Here is an 18,360-nt window from a genome sequence, read left to right as displayed (position 1 = left end):
TGTAGGTTTTGCGGGCTGTCTGGCCCTGTTGAGAAGCATTCTCTCCTGAGGTTTCTCCTGCATCTGTGGCAGGCATCCTCAGAGGTTATGAGGTCTGTTGGAAACTACGCAAGTGAGATGTGTTGTGGAAGGCTTTCATGGCCGGAATTACTGGGTTGCCGTGAATTTCCCAGGCTGCCTGGCCATGTTCTAGTAGTAGCATTCTCTCCTGACATTCTCGCCTGCATCTCTGACAGGCATCCTCAGAGGTTGTGAGGTCTATGTCTTAGTTGAAGGCTTTCATGGCCAGAATCACTGGGTTGTTGTAGGTTTTCCGGGCTTCTGGCCCTGTTGAGAAGCATTCTCTCCTGTGGTAGCATTCTCTCCTGACGTTTCTTCTGCATCTCTGACAGGTCTCCTCAGAGGTTGTGAGGTCTGTTGGAAACTACGCAAGTGAGATGTGTTGTGGAAGCCTTTCATGGCCGGAATCATTGGGTTGCCGTGAGTTTTCCGGGCTGCCTGGCCCTGTTCAGAAGCATTCTCTCCTGAGGTTTCTCCTGCATCTGTGGCAGATCTCAGAGCTTGTGAGGTCTGTGCAAGTGGCGGGCGGGCAGGGGGGAGGAAGAGGGGAGAGTCAAGCTCCGGAGGGAGGGCGGGGATTGGCTGTGTCGCGCGGGGGCCGTCCAATCGGCGCTGGTTGCGCCTGGGAGGCCCCTCCCCTCTGGGTGGGCAGGCGCGGCGCTGGTGGGTCGGTGGGCAGAGCCGTCGGAAGAAGGGCTTCTCTGCGGCCATGCTTCTTCTTCTTCTGCTGGTGGTGGTGTCCTTCTTCCCGCCGTGGGCGTGGGCTGGGCTGCCGTCCTTCCGTGGCCAGGTGTGGGAGAACCGCCCGGCGGGGACGCGCGTGTCGGGGCTGAGCGTGCCCTTGGCGCGTCTGTCGCGGGGCCCGTGGTGCGCGGAGGTGCGGGGGCGGCGCCGGTGGCGGCTGGAGCTGCTGGGCGAGGGTCGGGCGCACTTCCGGGCGGCGCTCCACGCGCGGAGCGGGCGCGTGTTCCTGCGCACGGCGCGCCCGCTGGACCGGGAGGCGGTGGGGGCGTACGGGCTGCGCCTGGCGCTGTGCTGCCGCCCGCCCTGCCCCGAGCCCGAGGGGGCCGCCGCCGAGCTGGCCGCGCTCCGGATCGCCGTGCTGGACGCCAACGACCACGCGCCGCGCTTCCCCCGGGGCGCGCCCTCGGAGCTGCGCGTGGCCGAGACGCTGGCGCTGCGGGCCGAGGTGTGGCGCGCCCGGGCCGAGGACGCCGACGCCGGGCCCAACGCCGAGCTCCGCTACTTCGCCCGCCCGCCCTCCGCCCACTTCTTCGTGGTGCCCCGCAGCGGGAGGGTCGTCCTGGTCCGCTCCCTCCTCCGACGGCGCGCACCCATCCCGCTCCGCCTCTTCGCCCGCGACCGGGGACGCCCCGCCCGGCTCAGCGCCCCGCTCCAGCTCCGCGTCCTCCCCCAGCCCGTGCCCAGGCCCAGGCCCACCCCCACGCAGCCCCGCCGCCTCCCGAGGAGCCTCCTCTCCTCCTCCCCCCCGCCGCCCCTGGCCTTCGCGCTGCCCGAGGACGCCCCGCCGGGGCTGCTGCTCGCCTCGCTCCGCCCGCGCTTCCCTCCCGGAGCCCGCTTCCAGCTGGAGGGGACCCTCGGCTCGTCGCCCCTCCGCGTGGGCACCCACTCCGGGGAAGTCACCTTGGCCAGGGCCCTCGACCGCGAGGAACGCGCCTTCTGGGACCTCACCTGCCGCGTCCAGGACAAGGAGACAGGTACGGACGCTTCGGTGCCCCCTAACCCCCCCCCCCAAACAGGCCTCGGATGTGGGTTGAAGGGCTCTCACAAATCCCACCCAGATGTAGAGTGGGTCATGGGGGCTCTATGTGCCAAGTTTGCTCATTGGGTGAGGGTCGCAGTGGTCTCAGGAAATGAGGGAAGGTACTGCAAGTCCCATGATCCTTGATCCATCCTCTTCAAAACTGCACCAGGATGTAGAATGGGTCATGGGGGGCTCTTTGTGCCAAGTTTGATCTGTCATTGGATGTGGGTTGCAGCGGTCTCGGGAAGTGAGTGGAAGTACTTCAACTCCCATCATCCGTGGTCCTTCCTCATCGAAACTGCACCAGGATGTAGAGTGGGCCATGGGGGCTCTGTGTGCCAAGTTTGGTCTTGATCTGTCATTGGTGAGGGTCACAGTGGTCTCAGGAAGTGAGTGAAGGTACTACAACTCCCATCATCTATGGTCCACCCTCCTTCAAACCACAACAAGATGTAGAGTGGGTCATGGGGGCTCTGTGTGCCAAGTTTGGTCTTGATCTGTCATTGGTGATGGTTTCAGCGGTCTCAGAAAGTGAGTGAAGGTACTGCAGTTCCCATTATCAATGGTCCAAATTGTTCCACACCACACCAGGATGTAGAGTAGTTTGTGGTGGCTCTGTATGCCAAGTTCGATCTTGATCCATCATTGGTGAGGGTTGCAGTGGTCTCAGGAAGTGTGTGAAGGTACTGAAAGTCCCATAATCCATGTTCCATCCTCCTTCAAACCACAACAAGATGTAGAGTGGGTCATGGTGGCTCTGTGTGCCAAGTTTGGTCTTGATCTGTCATTGGTGATGGTTTCAGCGGTCTCAGAAAGTGAGTGAAGGTACTGCAATTCCCATTATCTATGGTCCAAATTGTTCCACACCACACCAGGATGTAGAGTAGTTTGTGGTGGCTCTGTATGCCAAGTTCGATCTTGATCCATCATTGGTGAGGGTTGCAGTGGTCTCAGGAAGTGTGTGAAGGTACTGAAAGTCCCATAATCCATGTTCCATCCTCCTTCAAACCACAACAAGATGTAGAGTGGGTCATGGTGGCTCTGTGTGCCAAGTTTGGTCTTGATCTGTCATTGGATGAGGGTCGCAGCGGTCGCGGGAAGTGAGGGAAGGTACTGCAAGTCGAATATATATGATAACAATTATAGTTATAGGAGCCCCTGGTGACCCAGCGGGTTAAACTGCCGAGACGCTGAACCTGCTGACTAAAAGGATGGCAGTTCGAACCTGGAGAGCAGGACATTCGCCCCCGCTTCTGCCAACCTAGCAATTCGAAAACATGCAAATGTGAGTAGATCAATAGGAACTGCTTTTGCAGGAAGGTAATGGCGCTCCATGCAGTCATGCTGACCACATGACCACATGACCTTGGAGGCATCTATGGACAATCCTAAGGCTGATGTGGCCCCTCCATCAAAATGAGTTTGACTATCTTAGGCCCCTTCCACACAGATGAATAAAATCCCACGTTTTCTGCCATGAACTGGAATATATGGCAGTGTGGATGCAGATACTCCAGTTCAAAGCAGATATTGCAGATTATCTCTCTTGGTATTCTGGGTTATGTGGCTGTGTGGAAGGGCCCTAAGTCTCTGTTAAGAGAGGAAATACATGTTATTGGGTTGCTGTGAGTTTTCTGGGCTGCCTGGCCATGTTCCAGTAGTAGCATTCTCTCCTGACGTTTTGCCTGCATCTATGGCAGGCCTCCTCAGAGGTTGTGAGGTCTGTTGCAAACTAGGAAAACGGGGTTTATCTATCTCTGTGGAATAATGTCCAGGGTGGGAGAAAGAGCTCTTGTCTGCTGGAGGCAAGTGTGAATGTTGCAAACGGCCACCCTGATTTAATGCCGTTGTAGCTTCAAAGCATGGCTGATTGCTGCCCGAGGCTGTTAGCTGGCCCTGATTGATTTTTGTCTGGAATTTCCCTGTTTTTTGCGTGTTGCTCTTTATTTACTGTCCTGATTTTAAAGTTTTTTAAAATATTGGTAGCCAGATTTGGTTCATTTTCATGGTTTCCTCCTTTCTGTTGAGATTGTCCACATGCTATTGATATTGTTATTCAGGATGGGTGAAATGTCATAGAGGGATCGGATGTTTCTATAACTGTTGGAAGCTTTTTTGAGGCAAAGATTTTACATCTGCTGTGAATATGTTTCCTACTTGCTGTACCCACCACGCGTTGCTGTGACCAACCTTCCCTCCCTCTTTTTCTCCTTCTTTCTTTCTCTCCTTCCTTCCTTCCTTCCTTTTTTTGCTTTCCTTCTCGTTCCTCTCGAGCTCTTTCCTTCCTTCCACTCCCTTTTTCTTTCTCCCCTTTCTTCCTTCTCTGTTGAAGTGCAGGCGTTTTTCTTTTGCATTGTGGTGGACACTGGTCCTTGAACCCAGGTGAAAAAAACAGGTGAATGTCTGCATCTCTCACAGTTGTATTTGAACAGGCAAAGTGTATTTGTTTCTATCACACTAGCTGTACCTGCCACGTGTTGCTGTGGCCAACCTTCCCTCCCACTTTCTCACCTTCTTTTTCTCTCTCCTTCCTACCCTTGTTTTCTTTCCTTCTCTCCTTCCTTCCTTCCTTCTCTTCCTTTTCCCTTCCTTCCCTTTTCTTTCCCTTCTTTCTCCCCTTTCTTCCTTCTCTACCTATTCTTGGACTGCAACTCCCAGCAGTCCTCCTGATCAATCTATCTACCTATCTACCTATCTACCTATCTACCTACCTACCTACCTATCTTATCTATCTGGAGGATTGCTGGGAGTTGCAGTCCAGGAATAGGAAATGGGAAATATGCCGGGATTGGGATGCTCTCAAAGAGATCCAAGGAGAAGAAAGCTTGCAGCTTGGAAGCAGTGCATTTGGAGCATCCTCCTCTCCTCAAGGGCCTGGTCCAGGGGATGCTGGGAGCTGTAGTCCGGAATAGATTGTGGATATGCTGTTGTGTGTGTTTTTTGCCAGGGGAGTCATTTTTACACATTCTCTGTAGTGTCTTTTTGCTTTTTTTGGCTTTTTAAGTCTCTTCCGCTGTGTTTTTCAGTGTTTTTATGAGTGACAGTCACTTGTTGGCCTGACAGGTGTCTTGTATCCAAATTTGGCCCAATTCTGTCGTTCATGGGGTTCGGAATGCTCTTTGATTGTAGGTGAACTATAAATCCCAGCAACTACAACTCCCAAATGTCAAGGTCTATTTTCCCCAAAACTCCATCTGTGTTCATATTTGGGCATATGGAATATTTGGTCCAGACCCATTGTTATTTGAGTCCACAGTGCTCTCTGGATGCAGGTGAACTACAACTCCCAAACGCAAGGTCAAATGCCCACCAAATCCTTCCAGTATTTTCTGTTGTTCATGGGAGTTCTGTTTGCCAAGTTTGGTTCAATTTCATCATTGATGGAGTCCAGAATGCTCTTTGATTGTAGGTGAACTATAAATCCCAGCAACTACAACTCCCAAATGACAAAATCAATTTATTTGAGTGATGGTCACTCCTTGGGTTAGTAGGTGTCTTGTGTCCAAATTTGGTGTCAATTTGTCCAGTGCTTTTGAGTTCTGTTAATCCCACAAACGAACATTACATTTTTATTTATATAGATAAACTAGCTATCCCTTGCTGTGGCCCAGTCTGTGTATATGTGTTTTGTGTGTGTATATATGTGTGTATATATTTGTGTATATGTGCATATATGTGGTTTTGTGCATGCATTGTAATGTATTTTTTTATTTTTTTGCCTTTTTACATCTCTTCCACTGTGTTTTTCAGTGTTTTTCTGAGTGATGGTCACTTGTTGGCCTGAGAGGTGTCTTGTGTCCAAATTTAGTGTTTTTGAGTTATGTCAATTCCACAAACGAACAGAACATTTTTATGTATATAGATATTATACACTGCTGATCAGAGCTTTTCAAATATTTTTTTAGACATGTATCATCATTTTGCAACATAGCCATTCAATTTTATCAGCAAGCCAGAGGTTAAACCAACCCCTTATACTAGAGATGGACACATACATATACATTGTAACAAAATGTATGGAGATACTACATGTTTCCCAAACAGCCAGGATTTTATTGATTTTACAGATAGTTGCTTTTGTTGCCGTTGCATTTTAGTGAACCCCATGCATTTCCCCAAAAGATGACACTAAGAAAAAAGGCAGGCTGGGTGGATGTAAAAAGACATTGTAACAATTCGCTTCTTTGTCAAATGTGTTCTTAATTGTGGTTTGCCAGTCCATGTGCACACATAATTACCATGAGGAGGTGGAAAGCATCTTCTTGGAGGCAACAGTGATGATGATTGTGGTGTTGTTGTTGATGATGTAGACCGGGGGTCCTCAAACTAAGGCCCGGGGGCTGGATACAGCCCTCCAAGGTCATTTCCACGGCCCTTGCTCAGGGTCAACCTAAGTCTGAAACGAAGTCCAAAGAAGGCTTCAAACTACAAGAAAGGAGATTCCATCTGAACATGAGGAAGAACTTCCTGACTGTGAGAGACGTTCAGCAGTGGAACTCTCTGCCCCGGAGTGTGGTGGAGGCTCCTTCTTTGGAGGCTTTTAAACAGAGGCTGGATGGCCATCTGTCGGGGGTGATTTGAATGCAATATTCCTGCTTCCTGGCAGAATGGGGTTGGACTGGATGATGATGGCCCAGGAGGTCTCTTCCCACTCTATTCTATGAAGGAGCCTCCATTACCCTCCTCTCTGCCTGGAGGCTGGGTGGCCATCTGTCTGGGGTGCTTTGAATGCAATATTCCTGCTTCTTGGCAGAATGAGGTTGGACTGGATGATGGCCCAGGAGGTCTCTTCCAACTCTACGATTCTATGATTCTATGAAGGAGCCTCCACTACTCTCCTCTCTGCCCTGGAGGTTGGGTGGCCATCTGTCTGGGGTGCTTTGAATGAGATTTTCCTGCTTCTTGGCAGAAAGGGGTTGGACTGGATGGCCCACCAGGTCTCTTTCAACTCTAGGATTCTATGACTTGAAAGCATACGGCAACAACAACAACAACAACAATCCTAACCCATCAGCCCAAAGCAGGTCCACACTTCCCATTGAAAGACTAATAAGTTTATCTTTGTTAAGACTGTTCTTTATTTTAATTATTGTATTATTTTAAAGTGGGTTTTTTTGCACTACAAATAAGATCTGTGCAGTGTGCATAGGAATTCATTCATGCTTTTTTCAAATCATAATCCGGCCCTCCAACAGTTTGAGAGACTGTGACCTGGCCCTCTGTTTAAACAGTTTGAGGAGCCCTGATGAAGACTATTCATTTGGTGTTCATCATTATGATGAACCCCACCAAGTCCTTCTCTGCTGGTGGATCATGCCTTCCGTATTCTTTCCAGTGATAGGAACGATTGTGTTCCTTTCCTTGCTGATCCCCGTAGTTGGAAGGCCAGTTGGTGGAGCTGCAACATCATTGTGGGCAGTGAGTAAGGTGATGCAGATGAGGAGGAAATGGGCAGTCCTCCAGATACTCACTGAAGCAGAGAATTATAGAGATCCAAGGCACCACAAGCTTTGGTCCTCCACGTGTTTTGGACTTCAATTCCCACAATTCCTAACAGCCTCAGGCCCTTTCCTTTTCCCCCTCAGCCACTTGGCCATACCTTGTCATGTTAACAGTCCGTGATTGGTGACAGGAAATGTTTCTCAATCTCCACTGGCTGCCAATTTGCTACCGGGCTCAATTCAAAGTGCTGGCGTTGGCCTTTAAAGCCCTAAACGGTTCTGGCCCAACTTACCTATCTGAACGTATCTCGGCCTATCAGCCCACCAGGACCCTAAGATCTTCTGGGGGGGCCCTACTCTCTATCCCGCCTGCTTCACAGGTGCGGCTGGCGGGGACGAGAGACAGTGTTGTATCTCAGGCTAAGATTCACCTTGCTGTCTCTGACAAACCAGCCAAACTTGTGAGGTAGGAAGTTTATTGTGAGGTTTTCCAAACAAATCAGAGTATAAGCAGTAAAAAGATCAGTAGTACAAGGTAAAAATCCAATATAATCCCTTTGAGTCAAAGCAGGAGACTTGAAGCAAAGAAGCAGAGTAAAGTCCAGGAAATAGCATGAGGTTACATGAAACAGGCTTTTCCCAAGCCCCAAGCCCCAGAGCCGGAGCTAAAGCGAGCCATTTTTGCAACGTTGGAACTGACGCCGAACCAGCTCCAAGGCAGTTTACTTATAGGTAAAACATCAAAACACTGAACATCAAACAGGCAGCTAACAAGCAGTTTTCCCACCAACGGATGAGCTCAAGACTTGGCCGCAATTCGTAAACTCCATCTCAACACCTGTGGGGCAGCCTGACCTTCACCAGCTGTCTTATCAGCCACATTCCGTTCCTGTGAGAAAAGTGGCTTGTCTCTAGCTACAGATTGTGACTGAGAAAACTGAGAAAACTGAAAGCCCACACCTGCATCTGTATTCCCATTCCCATCATGCTCATCTGCACTTTCAGTCCCATCATGCTGTTGTTGTTGAACCACAACAGACAGGGCCTTTTCTGTGGTGGCCCCGCGGCTATGGAACGCCCTTCCCATGGAGGTAAGATCAGCTCCCTCATTGATGGTATTCAGGAAAAGACTAAAAACGTGGATGTTCGAGCAGGCATTCGGTTAACTCAGTGCAATAAGTGTAATGATTGAAGGACTGGCAATCTGGACGACGAAACTGGATCACGATTTTAGTCAAAAGATGAATTGGATTGTTTATTGATATATGTATTGTGGATTACGTTTTTATGCTTTTAAACTGTATACTGTTGTTTGTTATAAGTTGTTGTAAACCACGTTGAGTCGCCGGCTAGGCTGAGAAACGGCGGTATACAAGTATAGCAAATAAATAAATAAATAAATAAATCTTCCCAATGCCGCGACCCCTTAATACAGTTCCTCATGTTGTGGTGACCCCCAATCATAACATTATTTTCGTTGCTACTTCACAACTGTCATTTTGCTACTGTTATTAATCGTCATGTAAATATCTGATATTCAGGATATTCTGTTATTTAGCATTTATTATTATTATTATTATTATTATACTTTATTTGTACCCCGCTAGCATCTCCTAGAGGATTCGATGCGACTTACACAGGCCGAGGCCTCAACAACACAACATAACAATACAATCAAGCAAATCAAACAGTTAAAACAAATTAAAGCAAGGTAAACAACAAGCACAGTACATTAAAACACAATAAAACTGGGCCGGGCCAAAAGGTGGGTACAAGGATTAAAAGTGCTGATGTGACAGGAGGTGTATAAAGGGTTTCTAGGGCAAGTGCGATGTGCGGTGTGCAGCAATCATTGGTTCTGGTAAAGTGCTTGTGGTACTCGGTGGTGGAGATTTCCTAATCTGGGAAGGCGCATCGGAAAAGCCAGGTTTTTAAGTTCTTTCTGAAGATAGCCAATGAAGGGGCCTGTCTAAGGTCTTTGGGGAGGGTGTTCCAGAGTTGGGGGGCCACCACTGAAAAGGCCCTGTCCCGCATACCCACCAAGCGCGCTTGCGACGCCGGTGGGATCACGAGCAGGGCCTCTCCAGATGACTGAAGAGAACGCGTGGGTTCGTAGATGGAAATGCGGTCACTTGCTCAGCTGGTTCGAGGTTTTGGGCTGGAGTGTTACCAGTACACTGATGACACTCAGCTGGTGCTGAGGATGGAGGGCAGACCAGACTCCATACCTGTGCCTCGAGGCCGTGACTGGATGGCTGCATGCCAGCAGGTTGAGGGTGAATCTGGCAAAGACGGAGATCCTATGGTTGGGTCGACCAGGCAGTGGGGACATCCAGCTGCCTACCCTGGATGGTGAGGTGCCACGCCCATCATCATTGGTCAAGAGCCTGGGAGTCCTTTTGGACCCTCTGCTGAGGATGGAGGCCCAGGTCTCCACCGTGAGCAGGACCGCCTTCTTTCTTTCACCTGCGGCAGGCTAGACGGCTGACCCCTCCCTGTCCAGGGACGACCTAGCTACGGTGATCCAGGCCACAGTCATCTCAAGACTGGACTGCTGTAACACCCTCTACATGGGCCTCCCTCTGTCGGTGATCCGGAAGCTCAAACTGGTACAAAATGCAGCTGCTCAGCTTCTTGCGGGAATTCCGATGAGATGCCACATCACCCCAATCTGACTGCAGCTGCATTGGTTACCCATTGAGCACCAGATCACTTTCAAAGGGATGGGACTCACCTTGAAGGCCTTGCATGGTCTGGGGCCGATGTACCTGAGGGACCACCTCATCCCCTCCCAACCCCAGAGATCCCTCCGTTCTGAGGACCAAGATCTGTTGGAAATTCCCAGTGTCAAGACCTTGCGTCTAACAGCAACCAGGCGCAGAGCCTTCACAGCAGTGGCACCATCGCTTTGGAATACTCTGCCACCCGAAGTCCGTGCCTTGCGGGACTTATCAGCTTTCCGCAGGGCTTGTAAGACATGTCTGTTTCGACAGGCCTTTGCTCTTTGATATTGCTGTTTTTAAATTGTTTTAAATTGTTTTTAAATTGTGTTCGATTTTAGCCTGTTCTTGTAAGCCGCTCCGAGCCCCAGGGGAGTGGCCGCATAGAAGTTCGAATAATAAAATAAATAAATAAATAAATTCATCCAGAAATACCTGATCTGACCAAATTTGAATACTAGTGGGGTTGGGGGAGATTGATGTTGTGATTTGGGAGTTGTAGTTGCTGGGATGTACAGTTCACCTACAATCAGAGAGCGTTCGGAACTCTTAGCCAAAAAGTAATCCAAATGTCTTCTAAAGATCCAAAACGACAAAGTCTAGGAACAGCCAGGAATCACAGATACGGCATAAGTTCACAAGCAAGAAGATATAACTAGTAAAAACTTGAACAGAAATACAAGAACAGGAACTTAGAAATCGTCCAGGATATTTAAATCCAAAACGAAGGCTTGACTTGAACCAAGAACCAGGGAACTCAGGCTTAGCTTCTCACTCTAACACTACGTTGCTTGAACTGACCTTAAGGTAAACAACTTGCTGTTTAATAGACACCCATGAAATCATTTCGTTTCCCATGAATTTTCTCCACAACTTTCCCATGTAATCTCTCAGAACGACACAATCCATTTTCTGCTCTGGAAATAAAGACTTTTGTCGATCTCTGTAGCTACAGGTGGTTTCTTCTGGGAACTCTCTGCCCCAGAGTGTGGTGGAGGCTCCTTCTTTGGAAGCTTTTAAACAGAGGCTGGATGGTCATCTGTCAGGGGTGATTTGAATGCAATATTCCTGCTTCTTGGCGTTGGACTGGATGGCCCATGAGGTCTCTTCCAACTCTTTGATTCTATGATTCTCACTCAACTCTTCACTCAATTCCTTATCTGCTGTTGCTACTTCTGTCTCCCCTGAATGTCCTGGAAGCCCTGTACTTTCTGAGCCAGTTTTCTCACGAGAGAACCACCATTTCCCAGACTTGAAGGCCCATCACTTTGTGCCACAGGAAGCTCACAATCCTCTCTAAATCGTCTGTTGAACCATCATCCTCTGGCTGATCTACAACAGCTGACTCCTATGCAGGTCGTGGAGGTGAACCTTCTTTGTTTTGCTTCTCCACATTGACATTCTTCTTGATGGTGTCATTTATCTTCATCCCTTGATTGGTCCTCATCTCTCTCTTGTTCTAGAGCCAGGTAAAGAGAGAGATGAGGACCAATCAAGGGATGAAGATAACTGATACCACCAAGAAGAATGTCAATGTGGAGAAGCAACACAAAGAAGGTTCACCTCTAGGACCTGCTTAGGAGTCAGCTGTTGTAGATCAGCCAGAGGATGATGGTTCAACTGATGTGCCATTGATGCCAACACAAATCCATTGCTTGCTGGACAAGAGGGCTTCTTGCTCAACTAGCTTTTCTAGATATGATCACTGCACATCTAGATCTCCAACAACTGTTTTCATCACACCTGTTGAGTGTTCCTGGCTAAAACACATCCATCTCAATTGATTTGAAACAGCTTCAAACATCAAAGTCAGAATGATCCTTCTGGGAAACTGTGAGTCACCGAGGGGAGTTAGTTTTGAGGGATCTCAAGTTTTTAATTAGGCTTAATTCAACAGAAACAAACTATATCAAACCACAGTGACTGTGGTTATGCTGACTGAGCATGATGTGAGTTGAGCACCGTGTATCTAGAGAGCATCCGTTTGGGGAAGGCTGGTGGAGGTAGTGAGAGGACTGTGGACATTTGTAAATTAGGAATCACTAATTAGTGCTCTTTAGGATTTGAAAAAAAATTGTTCCTGTTTGGCCTTATAGCATAAGACATGATGACATAGAAGGAAAAATAAATGTAGATGGAGGCAGAGAACAAGCAAATTCACATAGAGTTAGAAGGTGTCATCCTAAAAGAGATTAAACAGAGAATGCAAGCTGTTGATGGGGATTGTGTTGAGGTGCGTACTGTGCGTTGTTAGGTGAGTAAGTTTAAAGATGTTGAGGGGACACCTTCTGCTGTCAAGAATTCAATGACTGCACGTTGCTTAAGTCACATTGACCGACAGTCTGCACAGGGTTCCATACTTTGCACTTTACCAACACAACTGTTTAATGCTAAGGCTTCCCACCAAAATGGAACTGTAGAGGAGAGTCTACCTAACAAGCCTGTACCTGCTGCATACCAGTACTACCATCTCTTGAGGAGTTACGAAGGTGGAGGCATTACTTTTCATTACTTTTGGGGTGATGCCTTCTGCTGTCAAGAATTCAATGACTGCACATTGCTTAAGTCGCATTGACTGTCTGTGCAGGGTTCCATACTTCGCACTTTAACAACACAACCGTTCAATGCTAAGGATTCCTGCTAAAATAGAACTGTAGAGGAGAGTCTATGGAACAAGCCAGTACCTGCCGCATACCAGTACTACCATCTGTTGAGGAGTCACGAAGGTGGAGGCATTACACAACCATTCAATGCTAAGGCTTCCCACCAAAATGGAACTGTAGAGGAGAGTCTACTGAACAAGCCAGTACCTGCTGCATACCAGTACTGCCATCTGTTGAGGAGTCACGAAGGTGGAGGCATTACACAATCATTCAATGCTAAGGCTTCCCACCAAACTGGAACTGTAGAGGAGAGTCTACTGAACAAGCCAGTACCTGCCACATACCAGTACTGCCATCTGTTGAGGAGTTACGAATGTGGAGGCATTACACAACCATTCAATGCTAAGGCTTCCCACCAAAATGGAACTGTAGAGGAGAGTCTACTGAACAAGCCAGTACCTGCCACATACCAGTACTGCCATCTGTTGAGGAGTTACGAAGGTGGAGGCATTACACAACCATTCAATGCTAAGGCTTCCCACCAAACTGGAACTGTAGAGGAGAGTCTACTGAACAAGCCAGTATCTGCCGCATACCAGGACTGCCATCTGTTGAGGAGTCACGAAGGTGGAGGCATTACACAACCATTCAATGCTAAGGCTTCCCACCAAAATGGAACTGTAGAGGAGAGTCTACTGAACAAGCCAGTACCTGCCGCATACCAGTACTACCATCTGTTGAGGAGTCACGAAGGTGGAGGCATTACACAACCATTCAATGCTAAGACTTCCCACCAAAATGGAACTGTAGAGGAGGGTCTACTGAACAAGCCAGTACCTGCTGCATACCCGTACTGCCATCTGTTGAGGAGTTACGAAGGTGGAGGCATTACACATTCATTCAATGCTAAGGCTTCCCACCAAAATGGAACTGTAGAGGAGGGTCTACTGAACAAGCCAGTACCTGCCGCATACCCGTACTGCCATCTGTTGAGGAGTTACGAAGTTGGAGTCATTACTTTTCATCCAACCCTTGTACTAATGGCAAAAAATCAATGCCAACATACAGCAACACAAAGAAATCACAATAACTAATTACTACATAGAACTATGGACTTAAAATAATCTAAAACCATTAAACATAAGACATACACAAAATGTAAACATTCAGGCAAGCATAAAATCATCTTGGTATAAACATTAAAATCCAGAAATGGTATACCATAGTCATTCTGAATGGTCATGGCACATGTTCCTTCATGATTGACATGTTGGATTCATGACTTTTAAAGAGTTATTTGGGTGTGATTCCAAGGGAAGGGTTGTCCCTGTTTTCTGTACCATTGTCTTGGCCGTGGAGGGTTGAGAGTGCTTTGCCTGCTTTTTTTCTGGAACAACTATTCCAGGAGCTCCAATTTTATTTGCTTGGAACTAAAGGTTTGTTTGCAATCTCAGGCTTGAGATTTTGCAACAGGGTGGCTTCCTGTTATAGCAGGGGTAGGGAACCTTCGGCTCTCCAGGTGTGGTGGACTTCAACTCCCACAATTCCTTGAGGCTCGTGTAAGCCTTTGGGGTGAATGCCGAGCCTCAAGGAATTGTGGGAGTTGAAGTCCACCACACCTGGAGAGCCGAAGGTTCCCTACCCCTGTGTTATAGTTTGCAATCATAGGGCAAGCCACCTGTCAATAATAGCTAGGATCCCTGGTCCCGCCCCTCTCTGGGTTTTTTGGAGGGAAGGGGCCATTTTGCAGTCGGTCTCAAAAAGGAAGTCAATGCAGAGGATGTATAAAGACTTTCTCCTGTACAAAGACCTCCCAGGGGAGAACAGTTTTGAGAGCATTGTCGAAGGCTTTCATGGCTGGAATCACTAGGTTCTTGTAGGTTTTTTCGGGCCATAGGGCCATGTTCTAGAGGCATTTCTCCTGACATTTCGCCTGCATCTATGGCAAGCATCCTCAGAGGTAGTGAGGATGCTTGCCATAGATGCAGGCGAAACGTCAGGAGAAATGCCTCTAGAACATGGCCCTATAGCCCGAAAAAACCTACAAGAACCTAGTCTTGAGAGCCTCTACATATTCCCAAAGGGTTCCAGGGAAACAGCTTTACAGCCCTGAGGACTTCCGGAGGGAATAACAGCTCTGCTCATCTCCAGCTAAGTGACTACAGGCCTGCTGGTACGTCTGCTCGGTTCTGAGACGCAGTTCAGCCGGTAGTAGACTCAAATCAGTCAGGTTTAGGTTCACAGCAGCCTGGGAGGAGCTAAAAGGGGGAATTTTCCTTTTAACAAAGTTTTTGAAGATAGTGCCTGTTTCCTGTAAACAAGATTGCAAGAGCTAATAGACTAGGTTCTTGTAGGTTTTTTCGGGCTGTATGGCCATGTTCTAGAGGCATTCTCTCCTGACGTTTCGCCTGCATCTATGGCAAGCATCCTCAGAGGTAGTGAGGTCTGTTGGAATTAGGAAAAAGGGTTTATATATCTGTGGAATGGCTGGGGTGGGGCAGAGAGCTCTTCTCTGCTGGAGCTAGGTGTGAATGTTTCAACTGACCACCTTCATTAGCATTTGAAGGCCTGGCTGAGCCTGGGAAAATCTTCTGTTGAGAGGTGTTAAGATGTGCCTGTTTGTTTCCTCTCTGTTGTTTTGCTGTTCTAATTTTAGAGTTTTTGAATACTGGTAGCCAGATTTTGTTCATTTTCATGGTCTCTTCCTTTCTGTTGAGATTGTCCACATGCTTGTGGATTTCAGTGGCTTCTCTGTGTAGTCTGACATGGTGGTTGTTGGTGTGGTCCAGCATTTCTGTGTTCTCAAATAATATGCTGTGTCCAGGCTGTGTCCAGCCATTCCACAGATATATAAACCCATTTTTCCTACTTCCAACAGACCTCACTACCTCTGAGGATGCTTGCCATAGATGCAGGCGAAACGTCAGGAGAGAATGCCTCTAGAACATGGCCCTATAGCCCGAAAAAACCCACAAGAACCTAGTGATTCCAGCCATGAAAGCCTTCGACAATACAGCTAATAGACTGTTACGCCTGTTTGTTCATTAATAAAGAACTGTTATATTAGGTTCTTGTGGGTTTTCTCGGGCTATAGAGCCATGTTCTAGAGGCATTTCTCCTGACGTTTCGCCTGCATCTATGGCAAGCATCCTCAGAGGTTGAGAAGGTCTGAGGATGCTTGCCACAGATGCAGGCGAAACGTCAGGAGAAATGCCTCTAGAACATGGCTCTATAGCCCGAGAAAACCCACAAGAACCTAGTGATTCCAGCCATGAAAGCCTTCGACAATACATTGAACTGTTATATTTCTCATAAAGACTGTTTAATAAGGGAAATTTCTCTAAAGGCTTCTTTTCGGGGCCCCTGGCTTTCCGCTGGATCCAAGCCATACATCCTCTCTTAAAGGCACTTCATTTAAGGTCCAGCGGCGACAGAACAGCTTTCCTTTCCTCTTTCTTTCTCTCTTTCTCTCTTTCTCTCTTTCTCTCTTTCTCTCTTTCTCTCTTTCTCTCTTTCTCTCTTTCTTGCTTTCTTTCTTGCTTTCCCCTTCTCTTTTCTTATTTCTCTGTCTTATCCACGTCTCTGCTCTGACCTGTTTCTGACTTGGTCCCAGCTGTTCCTATTTTCCTTGCTGCTGTTGACAGCTGTCTTGATGGCGACAGAGCCTTCTCCCACCCTCACCCCAAACCCAACATGGGTCCATTGTCAAGGCTGTATTTATAGAGCCTCCCCCTCTCTCCCCCCCCCCCCCCCCTCTGGTTTGTGGAATTACAGAATAAAATACAAACACTTCAAAGGGAAAGACAGAAATCCTCCTTAGTTGTAGAGGAATCTTTTTAAGAGGGATGTTTTCCAAGTGCCGGGGACTCTTCTTGGAGCGAGAGAGAGCAGGCGTGCTGCTATTCAGCTGGGATTCCGCCTTCCCGGAACGTGCTCTAATTCTTATTTCATATCTGGCTGTTTTCCTCCCCTTCCCCGGGTCCCACCGAGTGCGCAAAGGCTTTAATGTTGTCGGGAAGATCTCTTTCTGGGGTGGCTTCTATCGCGCCATCTCTCAGGTCCCCACGGCCTGATCCAAAGCGCGGTCTTAAGGCTTCTTGAAGTGTCTCTAATCTCTCATCTTGTTTTCCTCCAGAGCAAATCCATTCCCTTTAATGTTTTCTGCCAGTTCTGTGTCATTTGCAGCGGTTCAGCAGAGAGAGAGAACGGCACATTGCAGGGAAAAAGGAAAAGGATGATGGCTAGTTCTAGAAATAGCTGCTCTCAGAACTCGGGCTAATAATAATAATAATAATAATAATAATATAAAACTTTATTTATACCCTGCTACCATCTCCCCAGTGGCGCAGTGGGTTAAAGCACTGAGCTGCTGAGCTTGTTGATCGAAAGGTCGCAGGTTCGATTCCGGGGAGCGGTGTAAGCTTCCGCTGTCAGCCCTAGCTTCTGCCAACCTAGCAGTTCAAAAACATGAAAATGTGAGTAGATCAATAGGTACCGCTCTGGTGGGAAGGTAACGGCGCTCCATGCAGTCATGCCAGTGGCCACATGACCTTGGAGGTGTCTACGGACAACGCTGGTTCTTCGGCTTAGAAATGGAGAGAGCACCACACCCCAGAGTCAGACACGACTGGACTTAATGTCAGGGGACGACCTACCTACCATCTCCCCAAGGGACTCGGTGCGGCTTACATGAGGCCAAGCCCACAACACAACAATACAAGCAATAACAACAACAATACATGCAATTAAAATAAATCACGTAAACAATAAACAGCTATCCTGTGGCCCTGAGACAGTTGTTTTTTATGTTGCCAGTGAAAGAAACTGCTGTGTGGATTGGTGGAAAGTACCAGAAAAGTAATATTACAGAAACAGCGACACAGAAAGACAAATTCCAGCGTGATCCCCCTGCTGCCCCCCTCTTTTGCACATTTAATAAACATTTCTGTTTTGGAGAATGAAAGTTTCCTGAAATCCATATTTCATTCAAATGTATAAGGACAGGGATGGGCAAACCCAGACCCGAGGGCTGGATGTGGCCCTTTGGGCTCTTTTCTCAGGGCCTCCTCTCTCTCACCATCCTATCCTTCCTTCCTTCTCTCTTTCCTTCCTCGTTCCCTCCTTCCTTCCCTACCTCTTCCTCCCTCCCACTCTCCTTCTTTCCCTTTCAGCTTTTCGTCCTTCTTCTCTTCCCTCTTTCCTCCATTCTTCCCCCACCTCTCTCCTTCTTTCCTTCCTTTCTTCCTTCATTCACTTTTGTCTTTCCTTTCCTTCCTGCTTTCTCTCTTTCCTTCTCCCTTCCCATCGTTCCTTGCCTCCCTTTTACTCCCTCTCTCCTTTCTTCCCTTCCACCCTTTCGTCCTTCCTTCCCTTTTTCCTTCCTCCTTCCCCCTCTCTCTTTCTCCTTCCTTCCTTCTTTCCCTTTTGCCTTTCCTTCCTTGTTTCCTCCCTCCCTCCCTCCCTCTATTCCCTTCCTTCCTTTCTTCTTTCTCTCTTTTCTTCCTCCTTCCCTCCCTCCCTTCTTTCCTTACCTCCCTCTTACTCTCTCCAGGTATCCTTCTTTCCCTTCCATCCTTTTGTCCTTCTCTTCCGTCTTTCCTCCCTTCTTCACTCTCTCTCTTTCTCCTCCCTTCCTCCCTTCCTTCCTTCCCTTTTGTCTTTCCTTCCTTATTTCCTCCCTTCCTTCTCTCCCTCCCTCCATTCCCTTCCACTCTTCCTTCCTTCCTTCTCTTCCTCCCTGCCTTCCTTTCTTCTTTCTCTCTTTCCTTCCT

The 18,360-nt window shown here is 48.1% G+C and overlaps 1 protein-coding gene across 1 annotated transcript in view; it reads left to right on the top strand.

The window, feature by feature from the left end:
- Window positions 1-714: 714 nt before the first annotated feature.
- The window catches only part of LOC132783217 (neural-cadherin-like), a 195,624-nt gene continuing 177,978 nt past the window's right edge, over window positions 715-18,360 (top strand). Inside the window, exon 1 of the mRNA XM_060788311.2 lies at window positions 715-1,778. Coding sequence (XP_060644294.2) covers window positions 770-1,778 — 1,009 coding nt within the window. The 5' untranslated portion in view covers window positions 715-769. The remainder of the gene's footprint in view (window positions 1,779-18,360) is intronic.

This window comes from Anolis sagrei, chromosome 8 (assembly GCF_037176765.1).
Source record: "Anolis sagrei isolate rAnoSag1 chromosome 8, rAnoSag1.mat, whole genome shotgun sequence".
Lineage (NCBI taxonomy): Eukaryota > Metazoa > Chordata > Lepidosauria > Squamata > Dactyloidae > Anolis > Anolis sagrei.
This window is presented reverse-complemented; position numbering and strand designations above follow the sequence as displayed.